Here is a 16,387-nt window from a genome sequence, read left to right on the forward strand (position 1 = left end):
CAGAGAGGGGCTGCGAGCCCCTCCTACTCCCATCCTCTTTCCTTTGGGAACTCTCAGTGCTCAAACAAGCTTGCTGAGAACTATAGTTTTCTGGGTGAAAAGTGAAAAATGCAGCATTTCCTCCAAGTGGAAAGCACTGGGCCCGCCAGCTCCGGGCACATCTCTGCGATCCTTCCTCCCACTCAGGGAGGAGGCAGCTCCTTGAAAGGGGGAGAGGAGAGGGGGGAGGTGGAGGGAAGGAGAGGGGGGAAACCGGAAGCGAAGCACCAGTTCCTCTGAAGCCAGGGTTGTCAGCGCGTGGAAACCAGAGGGGCCCGTCTGTGCTGGAGGGGCCTGAGGGCTGGACGGGCCTGGGCCCGGACACGGAAGGCGGATGAGAGGGCGGGAGCCCAGGGCCGCCACTCCGAGGGGTGCCTGGCTCGCCGCGTCACCAAGCTGCCGCTCCTCGGGCTCCGGGGCAGCGTGGGGACACACGAGACCCCACGGACCTTCCTGAGAGAGATCCCACGGGCGAGCTTAGGGGAAACACGTGGGGGTGTGAAAGGCAGTTTTCGCAGGAAGAGCAAGAACATTCCCTCCCCTGACACCACCCCACCCCACCTGCCCTTGCTTAGAACACATGGGAAGTTCTGGGGAACTTCAGATGCTGGTTGCGGGACAAAAGCTTTCCAGGAACCCAGGCTTCAGGACATCCTTCCCGGGCAGGACAGGGATGGCGTTCACCTCCGAGTTCCCTGGCGACGCCTCAAACCTCTCCCTGCAGCCAAGAGCCCAGCCGGCCTTCTCCGACATGCCTCTCCCCAGAGCCGCTGCCCAACAGCCACGGCACGCATCCCGGCCCCCGCCAGGCCCTCCTCCTCACGATGAGATCACAGCTGCCAAGCGTCAGGGAGCAGGTGGAAGGGTGGTGCACAACAGGGGCGCGGCTGCGCCCGTCACGGCAACCTCCCAGGCCTGCGCCCGGCCCCAGGCCCCCGCGGATGCGTTCCTGTCGGGGGCCGCCTGGTCCCCCTGTGCCCCGCCACGTCCCTCAGCAGCGCAGGGCTTGCTGTGCTGGACCTATTGCACCAACGGCCCTGGCTCTTCACCCTCTCTGAAGCCGCGCCCTGCGCCAGGTGACTCTGTAGCTGCTCTGACCATAGAGGTGGAGTCTATTTCTTCACCCTTTGAATATACGGACTTCGACAAACACGATGTGGCAGAAATGACACGAGGCGGGTCCACTCCTAGGCTGGAAGAGCCCTTAGACCTGGATTCTGGTACTCTCATCCTCCTCCACCGTCCTGTGACGGGCACGTCAGGCTAGCTCACGGGCTCGTCTCCAGCAGGAGGGTGGAGCAGACCCAAGTCGCCTCCCCATCCCAGCCAAGGCCATGCTACACACGTGAACAAGTCCCACTGAGACCGGAAGAACCGCCTAGTCAAGCCCAGCCAGCATCAGCAGAGCTGCCAAGCTGACCTCCCCAGGCATGGAAGCACTCAGCCCGTCTTGCGGTATGCCACTGAGGTTTCGTGGTTGTTTGTCAGGCAGCATTATTGTGGCAATAGATAGCAGATACACTTAGAGAGGAAGCTGGGGGACCCACAAGCCAGGCTGAGTTCTCCTTGGCTCTCCTGCCCATCTGAACCCAGGTCTAATCCCTCAGCTTCAGGATAAAGTATATATCCTCCCAACTACCTCCGCTACAACCTCATCCCGTTTCTTGATTTTTGGCCACTGAGAGGGTGAAAGAATTTGCTCCCAGCTTGGGATATACGGTCTCTTACCCTGTCCTCCCACCCTGAGTTTCCCACGTGATCAGCTCCTCTTGGGTCTCCCGACTCTGCTGCCCCCTCCCCCGCAGCATCTCTACCGCCCTCCCCTTACAGCCCACCGAGGGGAAGACAATTTGTCATCCCCCTCACTCCCGGGCACCCCCCCCAGTCCCGGGTTATCTCAATTTTCTCTGGATGACACCTGCAGGGGACAACACCTCATCCACAATGCAACTCTTCTGGCTTCAGCTCAGCTGGATATTTTGCCAAAATCACCATGCCTTTTTTTTTTTTTTTTTTTTTTTTGGCTGGAGGCAACCAATTCAAAATGTGAATCAGTTGGAGTTGTGAAAGTTAACTCCATGATATCTTGGGACGCAGTGGCCCTGGATGTCTCCAAGGAAACGGTGTTGAGGTGAGGGTGGTGGAGAGGTGGTGACACCCACTGTCCACCACGTGGCTTTCTGCACACTGCACTCACAGGGTGACACAGGCAGGAGAGGACGAATTATCGTCGTTGCTGTGGTTACCACTAGTGCTCTGGGAGGAAGGACCCTGGTTGTCAAAAACTCCCCAAGACAGGAGGCACAGGGCCGAAGCTCAAGGGGAAAGTGTCCAGTTTCTCTAGTCATTTTTTAGAGCTCTTAATGTGCTTGGAACAAAGCTCCAAGCCTTCGCTGGGCGCCTGTTGCACAAGCAAGTGCAGAGTCATGGCGGGACTAATTATAGGCACTTGTGTGAGTCGGATCACATGGCTCTCCTCGTTGGTGGCAGCGTTCATCTCACCTCCCCTGAGCAAGTCCTGTCCCGGGGCTCAGCCAGTGAGCCAGCTGTCCCCAGGGTCACGCGCGTGAGTAGCAAAGCGGCACCACGAGGGCGCAGAAGGAAGCAGCCTCGCGTCCCTGGTTCTGGCTCGGATGCTCAGACCAGACCAGACCAGTGGTGCCCCCAGCCCAGCCCGAGAAACGTTAACTGTATTTGTGTCCATTTCTGGACTCGGCCAAGGGGATCAGTAATCCCTCTACAGGTGAACAAACGACTAAATGAACACGCTGTAGCCTTCTTCACCTCCTTTATTCAAGTTTACTACAGACATCCCCCTACCTCTGAAAACCAAAATGACAGTGACCCAGCTTAGTCACACATGTGCCTTTTCATCCGCCTGTTCTGGAAGCTTCACAGTCACCTCCTTGAGCAATCATTTACCAAGAGAGAACAGTCAGCTCCCCGAGGTGCCCACCCCAAGTCATCTACTCCGCTCTGCTGATGCCACAAAGGGCCCAGACAAGTCTCCTTTGGGAGGAAATTCTTAGGAAGTGTGCAAAGAATTCAGGGTCGTCCACCCAAACTTGCAAACGTATACTGCGTGGACAATCTGTAGCTATAAAAATATACACATACAAAAGGGACAGCTACAAAATCATGGTGCCCGTTTTCTTAGATGTGCATTATAAAAAGTAGGGCTTTCTCATTAAAGGTAAACTTTTGAGGGGCAGCTTTATAATTATGATTCTATCTCTAGTCTCCTTTCATCCTTACTTTCATAGACAGAGCACATCGAACCAGACAGTGAGGAGGGGAAAGGGTTAATCGTAGTAATTTATGGGCCAAAGTGAGAAATTTGAGGTTCAAGGTCTTACAGTCATTCTGCTGTCAGTAAGACTGTCATGAGTCAGGGGAAGAGAGAAGTATTTTAATACTGCCCTTTGGGTCTCTTTTTTTTTCTTTTTTTTTTTTTTTATGAACTATGAATCACAACACAGTCATTGAGCTACAGCAGACGGGCTCGGAAACTCGCCGTGATGTGTGATCTCTGGCGGCCACTACACATTCAATGGACAAGGTCCAATGCTTCCTACAGAGAGCATTCCGTTGGGTTTGGCCCACAGAGCGTCAGCAGGAAAGGCGACCCAGGGACTCCTGTCCCAGTCCCAGTTTCCCATCAGGGTGTACTTGCTCCTTGATGAGAGGAAACACACCTGGTCCCCGTGCCTCTGTATGTGGCATCCGGCAGGGCCTCGGGGGCCCCGGGATTCTCAGGATAGAAGGCTCTGTCCCTTGGGCAGGGCCAGCTGGTGTTACTTGGCTCCACAAGTGTTGATGTTTTTCCCATCCACGGCGTCTTCCACGAGGGAAACATGGTAATCGGTGGACAGGGTGAAATGAGAAATGCAGCCCACGAGGCCTCGCATGTACTGCCTGTTAGTGTGCAGAGCAATTTCCTTCATTCCGCCTGCCAGGAAGCAAGAGGGAGATGGTGAGAGCCAAAGGGGAGGGTGTCTCTTCAGGACGCGTGAGTGTCTACTGACCAAGGCGTCTCTCGGCTGACAGGATAGGTGAGGCTGCGGTACTTAGAACTCAGGACGTTGCATCTGTCTAATTTATCACTATCCCAAGGAATAAGCTGACTTGGGTCAATCTGATACACAATCAGAGCCTATAAGTATCCACCTCATAAGTGATTTCCAACCTAGTTGACCACTTAAAACCAAACAGTACCTGCTAAATTTTGAAATGTCATATCATGTCAACAAATTGTAGTATGTGGTAAGAGCTGATGTCATCTTAAACCAAAAGAAATACACTGATGTTGAATGCTTCTGACTGAGTTCAATTTTAGGAAATATCATACCGAGAGAGGTATCTTTCCACGTTGACATGTCTGCGTTAGCAGGTTCTAAGCTATTTACAAAAATACTACTCGTTCTAACTTCGACAGGGGCCAGAAAGACAGATCCTCCTTCCTCAGGGAGAATTCGAGGAGCTATATTTGGCAGGTTCCTGTTCTATAAACAAGAAAAGCAGGGTTTTCCTGGTGGGTCAGCCCACAGCACAAAAGCATCTAAGTGCTTCCTGACCCCTCAGCCATGAGTCAGAAGTTCAGAAAATGGAATAATGGAATATCTGAAGAGCTTCCTGATTTCCAAGTATGCGACTGATCCCGTGAAGTGCATGGCTTTGGGAAGCCCCAGCATGACAAGCGGAAAGAAGACTAAGAAGAAAAATCACTGGCATAATTTAGGTGTAGTCAAAGGTCAAGGTCACTTACCCACATACAGAGCCCCATTGATGTTGAGCTGCCGCATCATGCCAGGTGACTTGCCTGTTCTGGCTCCATAGTCATCCACAGTGATCTTTCCTGATTGGCTATCCCTGTAAAAACCGCCATCATTTTTGGAGTGTCAATCATTCAACCATGCATTCGTTTCAATAAAAACGTATTCAAGTCCTCATCAAGCACCAGGCACTATACGAAATGATGGAGCTGCCCAAATGAAACAGACAAAACAAACAAACAAAAAGCCAGCCAAATTCTTGAGGCAGACAAAAAATCAAATTGCCAACGATCACCGTGTCACCACTCTGCGGTAGAAGAATGCCGGGGTGCTGTGGAATTCTACTGGAGGAGAAGAGAAGGCCAGGGAAAGGTTCTCAAAAAAGCTTCTGTCTGAGATGAGTTTGGGAGGGTGGGGGGGGCAGGTGAAGGAGAAGGCTAATGCAGATAGGAAGTGGTGACGGCAAAGAGAGAAAAGACGTGGGGGACTTGGTACAGCCTGAGCATAGAGAGTTCTAGAGGTAGCAATGGAGCAGTAAAAGATGAAGCCAGAACATATGCTGAAGGACGTAAGGAGCTCAGTTGGAATTTACCCTGAAGGTGAATGGGAACAGAGAAGGTGAGAGGGAACGGGAGGGGGGGTGGTGACATGATGACACATGGTGAGTGTGGATGTTATTCTACATGATGGGAAGCCAATGAGGCAGTCTTTGTCGGTAGAAGATTCCTCTCAGTGAGGACAAAGAATGGCTTAGAGCTTTCTAGAGGACCCACACCGTCACTCAAAAGTGACTCCAAGGACAGTGGAATGGAGGTGTTCATCTGTGGCAAGGGCTTTGCTGTTTTTTAAGGTGGTTTCTAAAAACCAGCCACTCTCCTTCTCTTTCTCCTCCTCCTCTTCCTCCTCCTCCTCCTCCTTCTTTCTTAATGAGTTCTTTACTGGTCTTTTAATGTTCCTTTTTTATAGCAATCACTTCTCGTTTCTTGGGTTAATAGCCTCTTTATCTCTCTGAGGATATGCATATTTTTATTGTTTTTTCATTCAGTTTCTGGAAGTTGCTCTGTCATATGTATTTGTTCTGACATCCATCTTTCATAATGGAAACTTTTTTCAAATGCCTAGTGATGCCCGACGGCCATGCACAGCTGAGTGTTGAACACGAGAAAGCAGACTGGAAGCCCTGTGTGCAGGATGGCTTTTGTTGACTGTGCTGTGATTTGGCTCAGTCATTTCCTGAGGGACACCTGGATTTCCTGCTCTTCTTACTGTGGGGTATAGGCCTGGCTCTCAGCATTCTGGACTCTCAACGGGGGAAGAATTATAGGGTTCTTAATAGTCAACATAGGAACGTTCACACAGTTCCCAGTATTAATTTAGACAGAATAGAGTAGTCCAGTGTTTAGCTACACCTAGTGTCTCCCATTCCAAAGACACTTATTTACTTTCTCCAGAGAACTGAGTGTCATTATTTTTCCACAGGTAGGGGAAGGGCAGCGTGCCAATGATATGAAATAGAGAAGGAGCTTGGGGTCTAACTCCTTATGTAAAAACTGTAAGCCAATCTTTCTGCTTTCAGCCCCTCATTCACCTTCCAAAGGTTCTTGGCTCTACCCGTTGTTTTTTTTTGGGGGGGGGGGAATGCAATGATAGAAATCTGCTTGCCCAAATCTCACGTCTTCACAGCAACTCTTCTAGCAACTAGCTTTAGAGGTATTTCTCTCCTGCCCTGTCATCACCCTAGAGACCACACTGCCTCCCCATTTTGGATATGCTTTTTCAGCATCTCATACCTGAGGGCTGCGATAGGCAATGCCTTGCCTGCTCTGACTTGTTTCCCATGACCCTAAAAAATTTCATTTTTCCCACTTTTTATTTCATCAGTTCCAAGAATTTTTCATTTTTTACATCTCTGAAATGAGGATATGTCTTCTAAACAATGGCATCTTAGATTTGAAAAAAAACAGGGTACCACCTTATCGTAATAGGTCATGTACTTCTTCATTATGTTCATTACTTCTTGTCTGTTGCCTCTCTCTAGAATATAAGACCCTCAAGGCAGGGATTTTGGTATTATTCAATGATGTACCTCCTGTGTCTGGAATAGTATATGGCTCATAGTAGTAGATGAATAAACAAGTGAATTGTGGAACTTCAACATCCTCATCTGAAATGGAAATAACTATCCCATCTTCCAAGGCTATTGTGAGATCAGAGACTATGTGTGCAAAGCACAGCATGGGACCTGATACATACCTGCTCTATAAAGAGCAGTAGAAGAGTGTGTTATTATTATCAATATTATCATTATTCTCATCCGTAAAATGAAGATTATGAAACCCAAGGTCCTGTGAATATTAACTGACATAAAGTATGTAAGGTACCTGGCATCCTGAAGATGCTTGATAAATGAGGATGTGCTTTCTCTTTTCTGCTAGGATTAATGCCTGCAAGACCAGAATTATTCAGAGCAAGACAACGTATAAATCAAGGCTTCCCTTGGAGATTTCCTCTTTGTCAATTCCTCTCCCTCTGACCCTGGAGCCTGCTGCAGAGAATTAAGGTATCCATTCAACCCTTCTTGCCATAGTTGACATCCATGGCTTTGACCCAGTTCCTGCTTATATCTGTGGTACCATCCCTCCTAGATCCGTCTGCTCCTCTGTTATAGAATTCATAGTATTTGCTTGGCTCCTCCCATCTACCCAGTTCCTGATCTCAGTTCCTTCTATTCAGCCCTCACTGCAACCAAAGACCCACTAGGATAGACATTAATGACAATAATAGCAAAAGCCAAGTCTACAAAACCATCTTCATGGTACCAAGCTTAATGCTCTGACATTTGAAGTTCCTCTGGTGGAACATCCCCTGGCTTATCCCTCCAAAACATCTGAAATCCTAGCTGGGGTGGGCTGCACCATGGGGTAGGATGAAAAGAGATCTGATCTGGGATTCTAATTTTGGCTCTGCCCACAAAGCGTTTTATAGTCTTGGGAAAGTCAGTTAACAGCTGTTTCCTTAGATGTCTAGGAAGTGCCTGGGATCCCCATCAGTGTGTATCTTGATGCATATAATCAAACTGCAACAATTTGGGGGGTTTAAAAATCCTTCCACAATGGCTGTGTGTTCTAGCAACATTTTCTATTCAAGGAAATTGAGAGCAGGTGTTCCCTGATATTCCCAGGACTGGGGTTAGGGGAACCAAGTGTGGTCGAGCATTTCATATTCCTTTGGGTGTTTCTGAGTGAGCCCTTTTATAGATGAGAGAGAAATGAAGAACTTAGAAGCCACACAGTCTGAAGAATCTTGGCATTGAGTTGGATTGTGAGCATTTTAACTTATATTTGAGATCAAGCCTGTAAATATTTACTATGGGAAGATATTTCTTTTTAACAAGTCAGAGTTGGGGCTTCGTCAAAATCAGCTTTTCTCAAGGGCTTTCGAGGCCCCCTGGGCAGCTGAAGGGCACAGATTGGCCTCTGCACCCTGACACATCCTTTGGTATCAAAGGCAGGCACAGCGGACAGGAGAATGGTGTCCAGCAAGGCTACTTCCACCACAGCCTACATGTGAGCTGAGTAGGAAACTGACCATGGTGGCCCCATGTTTCCCAAGCTTCGCTCACAACCCCTCCACTGATCTCCCCAGAAAGCACTAGGGTGCATTCTCAGGGAACCTGAACCAAAAACGGTTCAGCTCATCTCCTGGAACCTTCATCAAACATGGCAGGATTGCCATTTTGTTATACATCTAAATTTGGGCCTCCTATTCCGTTTCTCAAAATATACTGTTAGGAATATGAACATAGGTGGGAAAACTGTAATTTCAAGAGAATGATTCACCCAAGTTAATTAGAAGTCAGGATAGTGAGCTCTGTGAGGCAGGAGCTATGTAATGGGGGAAGGGTACACATGGCTTCTAAGGTTCAGGTAATATGTCAAAAAAGGAGGCAGGGCAATTGCCTGCATGATGAGATTTGAAGCATTCCTCAAAGGGCACCTGCCCTGAAATCTTATCTCATCAGAGATATCTAGATCTTACTAGATGGTGAGGCCCTCTTCAAGTTTAGCCATCAAAAGTTCTTTCTCTAGGCGGTCCAGTGGTTAAGACACCACGCTTCCACTGCAGGGGGCATGGGTCAGTCCCTGGTCAGGGAACTAAGATCTCGCGTTCCTTGCAGTGGACGTGGCCAAAAAATAGAAAAAAAAAAAAAAAAAAAGTTCTTTCCCTAGAAGGTCTCTGCTGAGTGAAGATTTGGGAGTTCAGCCTCTCTGATCTGCCAGTATCAGTGAAGGGCACAGGTGGGAGTTGGTACCGAGATGCCCTAATGGCCCGGATCAGGCACACTGGGGTGCCAGGCCAGGCTGGGGAACAGGAAGCAGAACTAAAGGGCATTGGCGCGCACGTCCCATCAGCTCTCACCCTGCGGCACATACTCACCGAACGGCCTTGACGCGGTGCCACCGACCGTCGTTGAATGAGCCGTTCACCATGATGGATGCTACGCCACTGCCCAGGTTATAGCTAACCGCGTCGGAGAAGAACAAGACAGAGAACAGAGTAAAGCACTGAAGCACAGGCCGACGCTCATTCACAAATGATTCTCACTGGAAAGTTCTTTGCAGCTCAGAATGTAGCTTCTTTAACACAAAACAATGTTATAAAGACACTGGGTTCCCAGATTAGGCCATGCATGACCGAAACTGCTTTCGTATTTATTTTTGAATTGGGGTAAAATTTACAGTCTTAACCATTCTAAGCGTACAGGTCAGTAGTATTAAGTGTGTTCACATTGCTAGGCAGCCAATTCCAGAACTTATTCACCTTGTAAAACTGAAACTCTGGACTCGTTAAACAACTTCCCATCTCCCCCTCCCCCAGCCCTTGGCAACCACCACTCTGCTTTCTATTTCTATTAATCTGACTGCCCTAGGTACCTTGTACAAGTGTTTGTCTCTTTGTAACTAGCTTTTTTCACTTAGCGTAATGTCCTTAAGGTTGATTTATTTTAGGTTTCACGTACAGTATTAGAGTATAAGGAACAAGAGGGCCTTTATCATTTGTAACGTGTTGTACTAGGTTGAACAGTATCCCCCCAAATTAATGTGCACCGAGAACCTCAAAATGTGACCTTATTTGGCAACAAGTTCTTTGCATATGTAAGTAGTTAAGAGGGGTTATACGGGGGTTACACGGGGTTACGGAGGAAGTCAATATGGGGTTATGACTGGTGTCCTTATAAAAAGAGGAAATTTGGACACAGAGACAGACAGAGAAGAACGCCACATGAAGATGGGGCAGAGACTGGAATGATATGTCTATAAGCCAGGGAACACCAACGACCGCCAGCCATCACCAGAACTTAGGGGAGAGTCACAGAACAGACTCCCGCAAAGCCCCCAGAAGGAAGCAACCCTGCCAACACCTCCGGGTTGGACTTGCAGCCTCCAGAGCTGTGAGAGAATACATTTCTATTGTTTTAAGTCACCCACTTTGGGGTAATTTGTTATGGCAGTCCTTGGAAAGTAATACATGTGTTTTCACTTTTCAAAAAACAAAACAGAACAAAACATTGCAAAGTAGGCTGAGCCCCAAAGAGCTTAAGGGCACTTCCCTAAAATCTCAAAGCTAACATATAGAACTTGAACTTGGTGTGTTATCTGCCCGCCGCCCCCACCCTGCCCCGCCACACGTTACTCAGATAGCAGATCCACTCAGTAGCTTTCTATTTTCTATTTCAGTTGCCAGATACCGTGATATGCTAAGGGGATCAGAAGCCTGGCACATGTTGTTTACCAGAGAGAAACATCCCTCTTAGTCCAGTGTTCATTCAATTATTCTAATTTAATTCAATACAGCAAATATTTAGTGAGTGACTATTCTAGGTCGGGCACTGGGCCAGCTGCCTAGACCTCCCCTTGATAATATAATAAAGCCTATGTAATCATGCTCTTGAAGGAAAATGTATTCCACCCGGACAACCCTCTCCTCATCCTGTAAGAGGACATGTCTCTCCTTTGGCTCATTGGCCAAGAAATAGGAATATTAAGAGGAAACCTGGATTAGTCACTGAGCTCTTGCATGCATTCAGTCTGAGAAAAGAGCAAGAATAGAAGTCTTTAGCTTTCCCCAGGGAAAGCACTATGGATCCTTTCTTTAATACTGGAGCCTCAAAGAAGTCACACAGCCCATTGACATTTAACCAAGAATAGAACTCGGATGACTTGACAAACTCTGAGACAAAGCTGTCGCTCTGACCCAGAAAAATCCACTGTTTTCTCATGAATTTTCCCACATCAAGTGTCTCCTTGTATAAAGCAGCCTGGAGGTGGAGTCTTCATATTTCATTATTTAGCGGCCAAATGCTTGTTGAAGAAATGAATGAGTATAAAGCGGGGCTGAGAGCGGGTTGGCAGAGACCTAGCTGAATTACTATGTGGGCTTTTACAAGAGGCAGCATGGGGTGACAGACAGAGCCCACACACTCGGATGAGGCGAATCTGCCTCGATTCCCAGCCTCGCCAATTACGAGCTCTGGGATCTTGGGCGATGTGCCTCATTTCTCCGAGCCTAAATTTTCTCATCTGTGAAATTGGGTAACAATACCTTCCCTGAAGGTTTAGGGAAGAGTCAGTAAGGTAATGTATGTAAAAATCCCAGCACCTAGTAGGAGGCAAGCAAATAATCCCACCACCCCAAATATATGCAGTACTTAATGCAGCTCAGATACAGCACCGACCCGGAGGAACTCTCCATAGGAGAAAGCTGCCACCAAGAGTTAAACTTGTCCAGCCTCTCCTGGAAGAGTCGTCATGTGTGACAGTAAACCCACAGGCTGTAAATATGTAACCAAAACGTCCAGGAACACCCAGCTCTCAGAATCAAGGTGACTTGGACATAGCTGCAGCGGCACCAGACTGGAATGTGATTGTAATCCAGTGAACGGAAACCTTTTCAGTTGTGTTTGGACAAAGGACAGGCTTTCTTCTTCTGTGCTCCAGCCTGCTAACACGCCTGTTCGTGCAACAGGCCAGACTGTTCTCCAGGGAGCAAACACGGAACCCAGCACACAGGATTCCAGCCGTCGCTGCAGCTGGGGGTGCAGCCCAGCTGGCATGTCTGTGGCCTGACTCTCCCATCCCCCCGACTCTCTCTGATTTCAGACCCTCTGAATAACCTCCTGCTTTCCCAGACACCTGATATATCACCCTGGAATTTCTCTTTCTTTTAAATAATAACAAATGACCAAGAAGAGTGGTTGCCTTCACGGGGAGACGGCATGAGGGAGCCTTCTTGGGTGCGGGAAATGTTCTATATTTTGTTCTGGGTGGTGGTTACACAGATGTTTATATGTTTAAAAATGTATTGAGCTGTACACCTAATATGTGTGCCCTGTATGTAAATTACACCTCCATTTTTTAAAGTTGAAGTATAGCTGCATTACAATGTTGTGTGTGTTTGTTAGTTTCTGGTGTATAGCAAAGTGATATACATATCACTTCTTCAGATTCTTTTCCATTATAGGTTATTACAATATAAGATGTTGAATGTAGTTCCCTGGGCTATACAGTAGGACCTTGCTGTTTATCTCTTTTCTATTTAGAACTGTGTATCTGTTAATCCCAGACTCCTAATTATCCCTCCCACCTCCCTTCCCCTTTGGTAACCATAAGTTTGTTTTCTGTGTCTGAGTCTGTTTCTGTTTGAAGGATAAGTTCATTTGCACCCTTTTTTTTCAGATTCCACATATGAGTAATATCATATATTTGTCTTTCTCTGACTTACTTCACTTAGTCATCCCTCAGTTTTTTAAAAAGGGTAAAAACATGCGAACGACCAAATACATGAGCAGATAAATGGGCCCGGTTTCCCTATCAATGTCTTGTGCATCTGGTTAGCGTGAATCGGTTATCCTGATCCGCGTTCACCTACTCAACGTGGTGCTCACGAAAGGCTAGGAGGCTGAGCACCAAGACGGGCCACCAGGAAATGCCATCAGGTGAGGGCTTTTGGAAGCCACGTGACTGCCTCCACGTGGTGGCACTCACACTTAGCCGCGCCTCCTTTAAAGCACAACGCGGGGTATTTTGCTAACGTCAGACTGCTTCCCTTTCTCTGCTGCATGAAAATGTTATCAAGGGCACGTGGAAAATTAGTGGGAAAGATGGCCTGTGAAGCGATTTTCACACACCTGGTTTTACACCCTGTGCATAATCATAAAACAAAATGAAACAAACAAACAGCAAAAAACCCCACTTTGAGCTGAGCACCGAGATTCCCTGTCTCTTACTTAATCTTGCGCCAAAACCATACAGTTTTTTTTAGAATCCCACTGCTCTTCCTTATTCTCTGGCAGAAGTGCTTCAAGCACTAAATTAGCGAAAAGGACAAGGATTTAGGCGAAGAAAGTTGAGATTATACTCTATTATCTTAGATTTCCTTTTGTTTGCTTCGGACCTGGATCAAACAGCAACACCTCAAAAATGGTTCATCTACCCAATTGACCAGCTCACTCTCTAGCTTCCACTGATGTACGCTGCTTGAAGGCAGGACCTTATTCAGAATAACAATAATAACAATAATAATAGCCAAATTTTATATAGTAGATGTATCACGCCAACTTCCTTACATATGTTAGCGATTGGAGCTTTTAGCCCATAGAAAACACTTGATCAAGCATAACATGTTGATAATCATTATTACTAATAACTAGGTATGCCAGGCCCTGCACTAAGCCCTTTATGTGAATTAAGTCATCCAATCCACCCTTTCCTTTTACAGAGGGGTAACTTGCGGGAGAGCACATGGCCGTGGGAATCAGGCACGTCCGACGTTGAAACCCAAGCTTGCGGCCACTTCAGACCCTGTTTCTCAGGGTGTGGTTCCTGACTGCTTCCAATCAGATTCTGGTGCTCAACAGGACCTCCTCCAGCAGCATCTCTGGATGTGGGCCCGGGAATCCGTAACCTCAGATACAAGCCCCGCAGCTGACTCTGTGCGCTGACAATTTCAAACCACGGGCCACACTCTGCTTCCTCTCTGTGCCCAGCCTCCCGCAGGGCTTCCATACTTCTGTGGGGGGTGAAGGATGTGGCGGAGTAGCTAGCTGCCCAGAGGCAGGAAGTCCCAGGCTCTGGGCCCAGGAGCGAGCACAGATGTCTGCCTCGGCGCTGGTGGCTGAGAACGCGGCCAGAATGCCATGCTGCAGGGAAAAACACGGGGCCAATTTCCAGAGACCTGAGAAAGAGATGGTAACAAAGGCAATGCATCCGGATGGAGTGGAGTTGGAAGAAGGGTGCCCAGGGGGCGTGGGGGGGTCTGGCCGGGGTCGGGTGTGAGAGCCAGTGGGAGCTCTGGGGCGGCCCAGGGCAGATCGAGTTTCCCCGTCCGGCTGGCTTTTCACTGGCGGTTTAGGGGGGAAGTTAGGCCTCCCACCCACGGCTGAGCTACTGTTTCAGTTCCCTTTTCTGGGCACAATCAAGTACTTGAGGCCTTGGCGAGGTTAACCACAGGAAAACCACAAGAAAATGGCTTTGCGGCAGCCAGCCTGAAACTGGGGTGTGAAGAGCTCAGCATTTGACCTCGGGGCCGGGGGGGAGAGGGCGGAGGTGGTGAGAACTGCTCTCTCCGGCAGCCTCCAGCTTTCAACCACACTCCCCAAAGTCCTCAACAACCATAGGGTCGCATCACGGAGCACGCTCTGCTAGTAAGAGGCAAGCGTGGTGTTAGACAAGTGACATTTCCTTTCCAAATGCCTTTTATTCACATTGCAAAGATATATCGTTCTACCCTGGCTGTCTGCAATCCCAGTGCATGACCCACCGAAGCCCCGGAATGAAGCCTTCATCTTCTTTGTAGTTCGCATCTCACTTTCATCTGTGTCAACTCCAATTAATTCCAAATCATTTAGTGAAGACTTATATGAGTCACCAGAGGAGGGATTAAAGAAGGAAAAGCCAGAGAAATTCCTGTCTCCTTGGAGCAGATGGTCTACAGCGTGAGTAGGTATTTCAAACCTTAGCAGGCATCAAAATCACCTGGGGAAACAGTTAACAGATTGCTGGGTCCCACCCCTAGAGTTTTTCTGGTTCAGTAGGTCAGGGGTGTGGCCTGAAAATTTGGATTTTTAACATGTTCCCAGGTGATGCTGATGCTGTTGGTCCGGGGACCACACTTTGAGAATCACTGGCCTGAATGAGATATTTCTCACCTCACGTGAGGATGTGTCATCACAATTTCTAGAGAAGCTTTTCCATATTATACAGCTGGTCCCTGCCCCTTGGGACTCTCGCTCCCACCCAGCTGCCACCTAGATTCTAGTGGTGAGACGTCATCCTTTAGCTACTTCACAGCTACCCATTTGACAAATCTGAGAACAGTCTAAACTCACATAAAAGATGTTAGACCTTCTGGAACTGGCTTATCCGTTATCACCCTAGAAGCACTTATAAAAATCCAAATGTTGGGTTGCCCTATTGAGATATGAATCTGTGCTTTGTTCTTTGCAGTGGGAGGCTGGAAAGCAGGCTTTCTCCTTCCCAAGGCTCCACAGCAAACAGGGAGCAGAGTCAGCATATAAAACCAGGTCTCCCAACTTTAAATCTTCAGATCTGCCTGAGCTGGTGAGCACTGGGCCAAGTACTCGTGTCCATGCTTGAGGATCAAAGCCCTCTTTCTACTACTTTCTAATTTGTAAGTGGGGAGTATATGGCACTAACATATTAGAGCAGGGGTCACAAAATTGCTCTCTAAAGGGTCAGATAATAAGTATTTCAGGCTTTGCCATACAGTCCCTGTTGAAACTACTCAAGGGTGTCACTGCAGCATGAAAGCAGTCATTGACAATACATAATGAATGAGGATGGCAGTATTCCAATAAAACTTCATTTACAAAAATGGGTGGTGGGCCAGATTTGGCCGTCAGGCTGTAGTTGGCCAACCGCTGCCCTAGAGATGGATACTGGAAAGAAAGACCGGGAGCCTCCAATAAAACTGGAGCTTCAGGCAACAGTTAATTCTACCAGGCTGTGTTCTGGCTCCCTCTGCAACCCTCTGTTTGGCGTGATCTGCACTGTCTGAGAAAAGTCTTAAGGTGATGCAAAAGACGGCTGGTGTAGGGGTTACCTGAACACCAGGGCTCCATCCCGAAGGCCCAAAGAAATGAAGTCGCTGTTGGGTCTCATGGGGCTGTCTCCCCTCCACATCAACAGGCCATCTTTGGCAGTTGTCTTAAACCTCATGAACGCATTTGATCTTGATCCTGACACCCTGGAGGAGACACACAAATAATTACTCCAAATCAACCAGTCTCCACCAACATTCATTTCTGAGTAATCCCAGTTTTGTCTGACAGTTATAAGGATAATCTGACATTTCTGACACTTACCACCAGGCGATTAGAAAAGGCATCATTACCACAAGTCATGCCAAGGGTCTAAAAGTCTGACCATCTCATTCTGCAGAATGGAGTCTGTCTCTCTCCCCAAGTGTGGTGAAATGCCACAAGAGAGCATCTGATGAGTCACCGATTAGCCAGACTCTGGCCAATGCCACGGTCCCAGCCTGCAACCCCAATACAA

General features: G+C 48.0%; 1 protein-coding gene across 2 annotated transcripts in view; it reads right to left on the reverse strand.

Moving 5' to 3' along the window:
- Nucleotides 1-2,817: 2,817 nt before the first annotated feature.
- EGFLAM (EGF like, fibronectin type III and laminin G domains) overlaps nucleotides 2,818-16,387 on the reverse strand; it is a 181,406-nt gene continuing 167,836 nt past the window's right edge. For both annotated transcript variants that reach the window (XM_057709655.1, XM_057709654.1), the window contains 4 exons: nucleotides 15,933-16,076; nucleotides 9,249-9,332; nucleotides 4,805-4,908; nucleotides 2,818-3,988 (listed from right to left, as the gene is read on the reverse strand). In XM_057709655.1, coding sequence (XP_057565638.1) covers nucleotides 3,834-3,988; nucleotides 4,805-4,908; nucleotides 9,249-9,332; nucleotides 15,933-16,076 — 487 coding nt within the window. In that variant the 3' untranslated portion in view covers nucleotides 2,818-3,833. The remainder of the gene's footprint in view (nucleotides 3,989-4,804; nucleotides 4,909-9,248; nucleotides 9,333-15,932; nucleotides 16,077-16,387) is intronic.

Source organism: Hippopotamus amphibius, chromosome 15 (assembly GCF_030028045.1).
Source record: "Hippopotamus amphibius kiboko isolate mHipAmp2 chromosome 15, mHipAmp2.hap2, whole genome shotgun sequence".
In the NCBI taxonomy this organism is placed as follows: Eukaryota; Metazoa; Chordata; class Mammalia; order Artiodactyla; family Hippopotamidae; genus Hippopotamus; species Hippopotamus amphibius.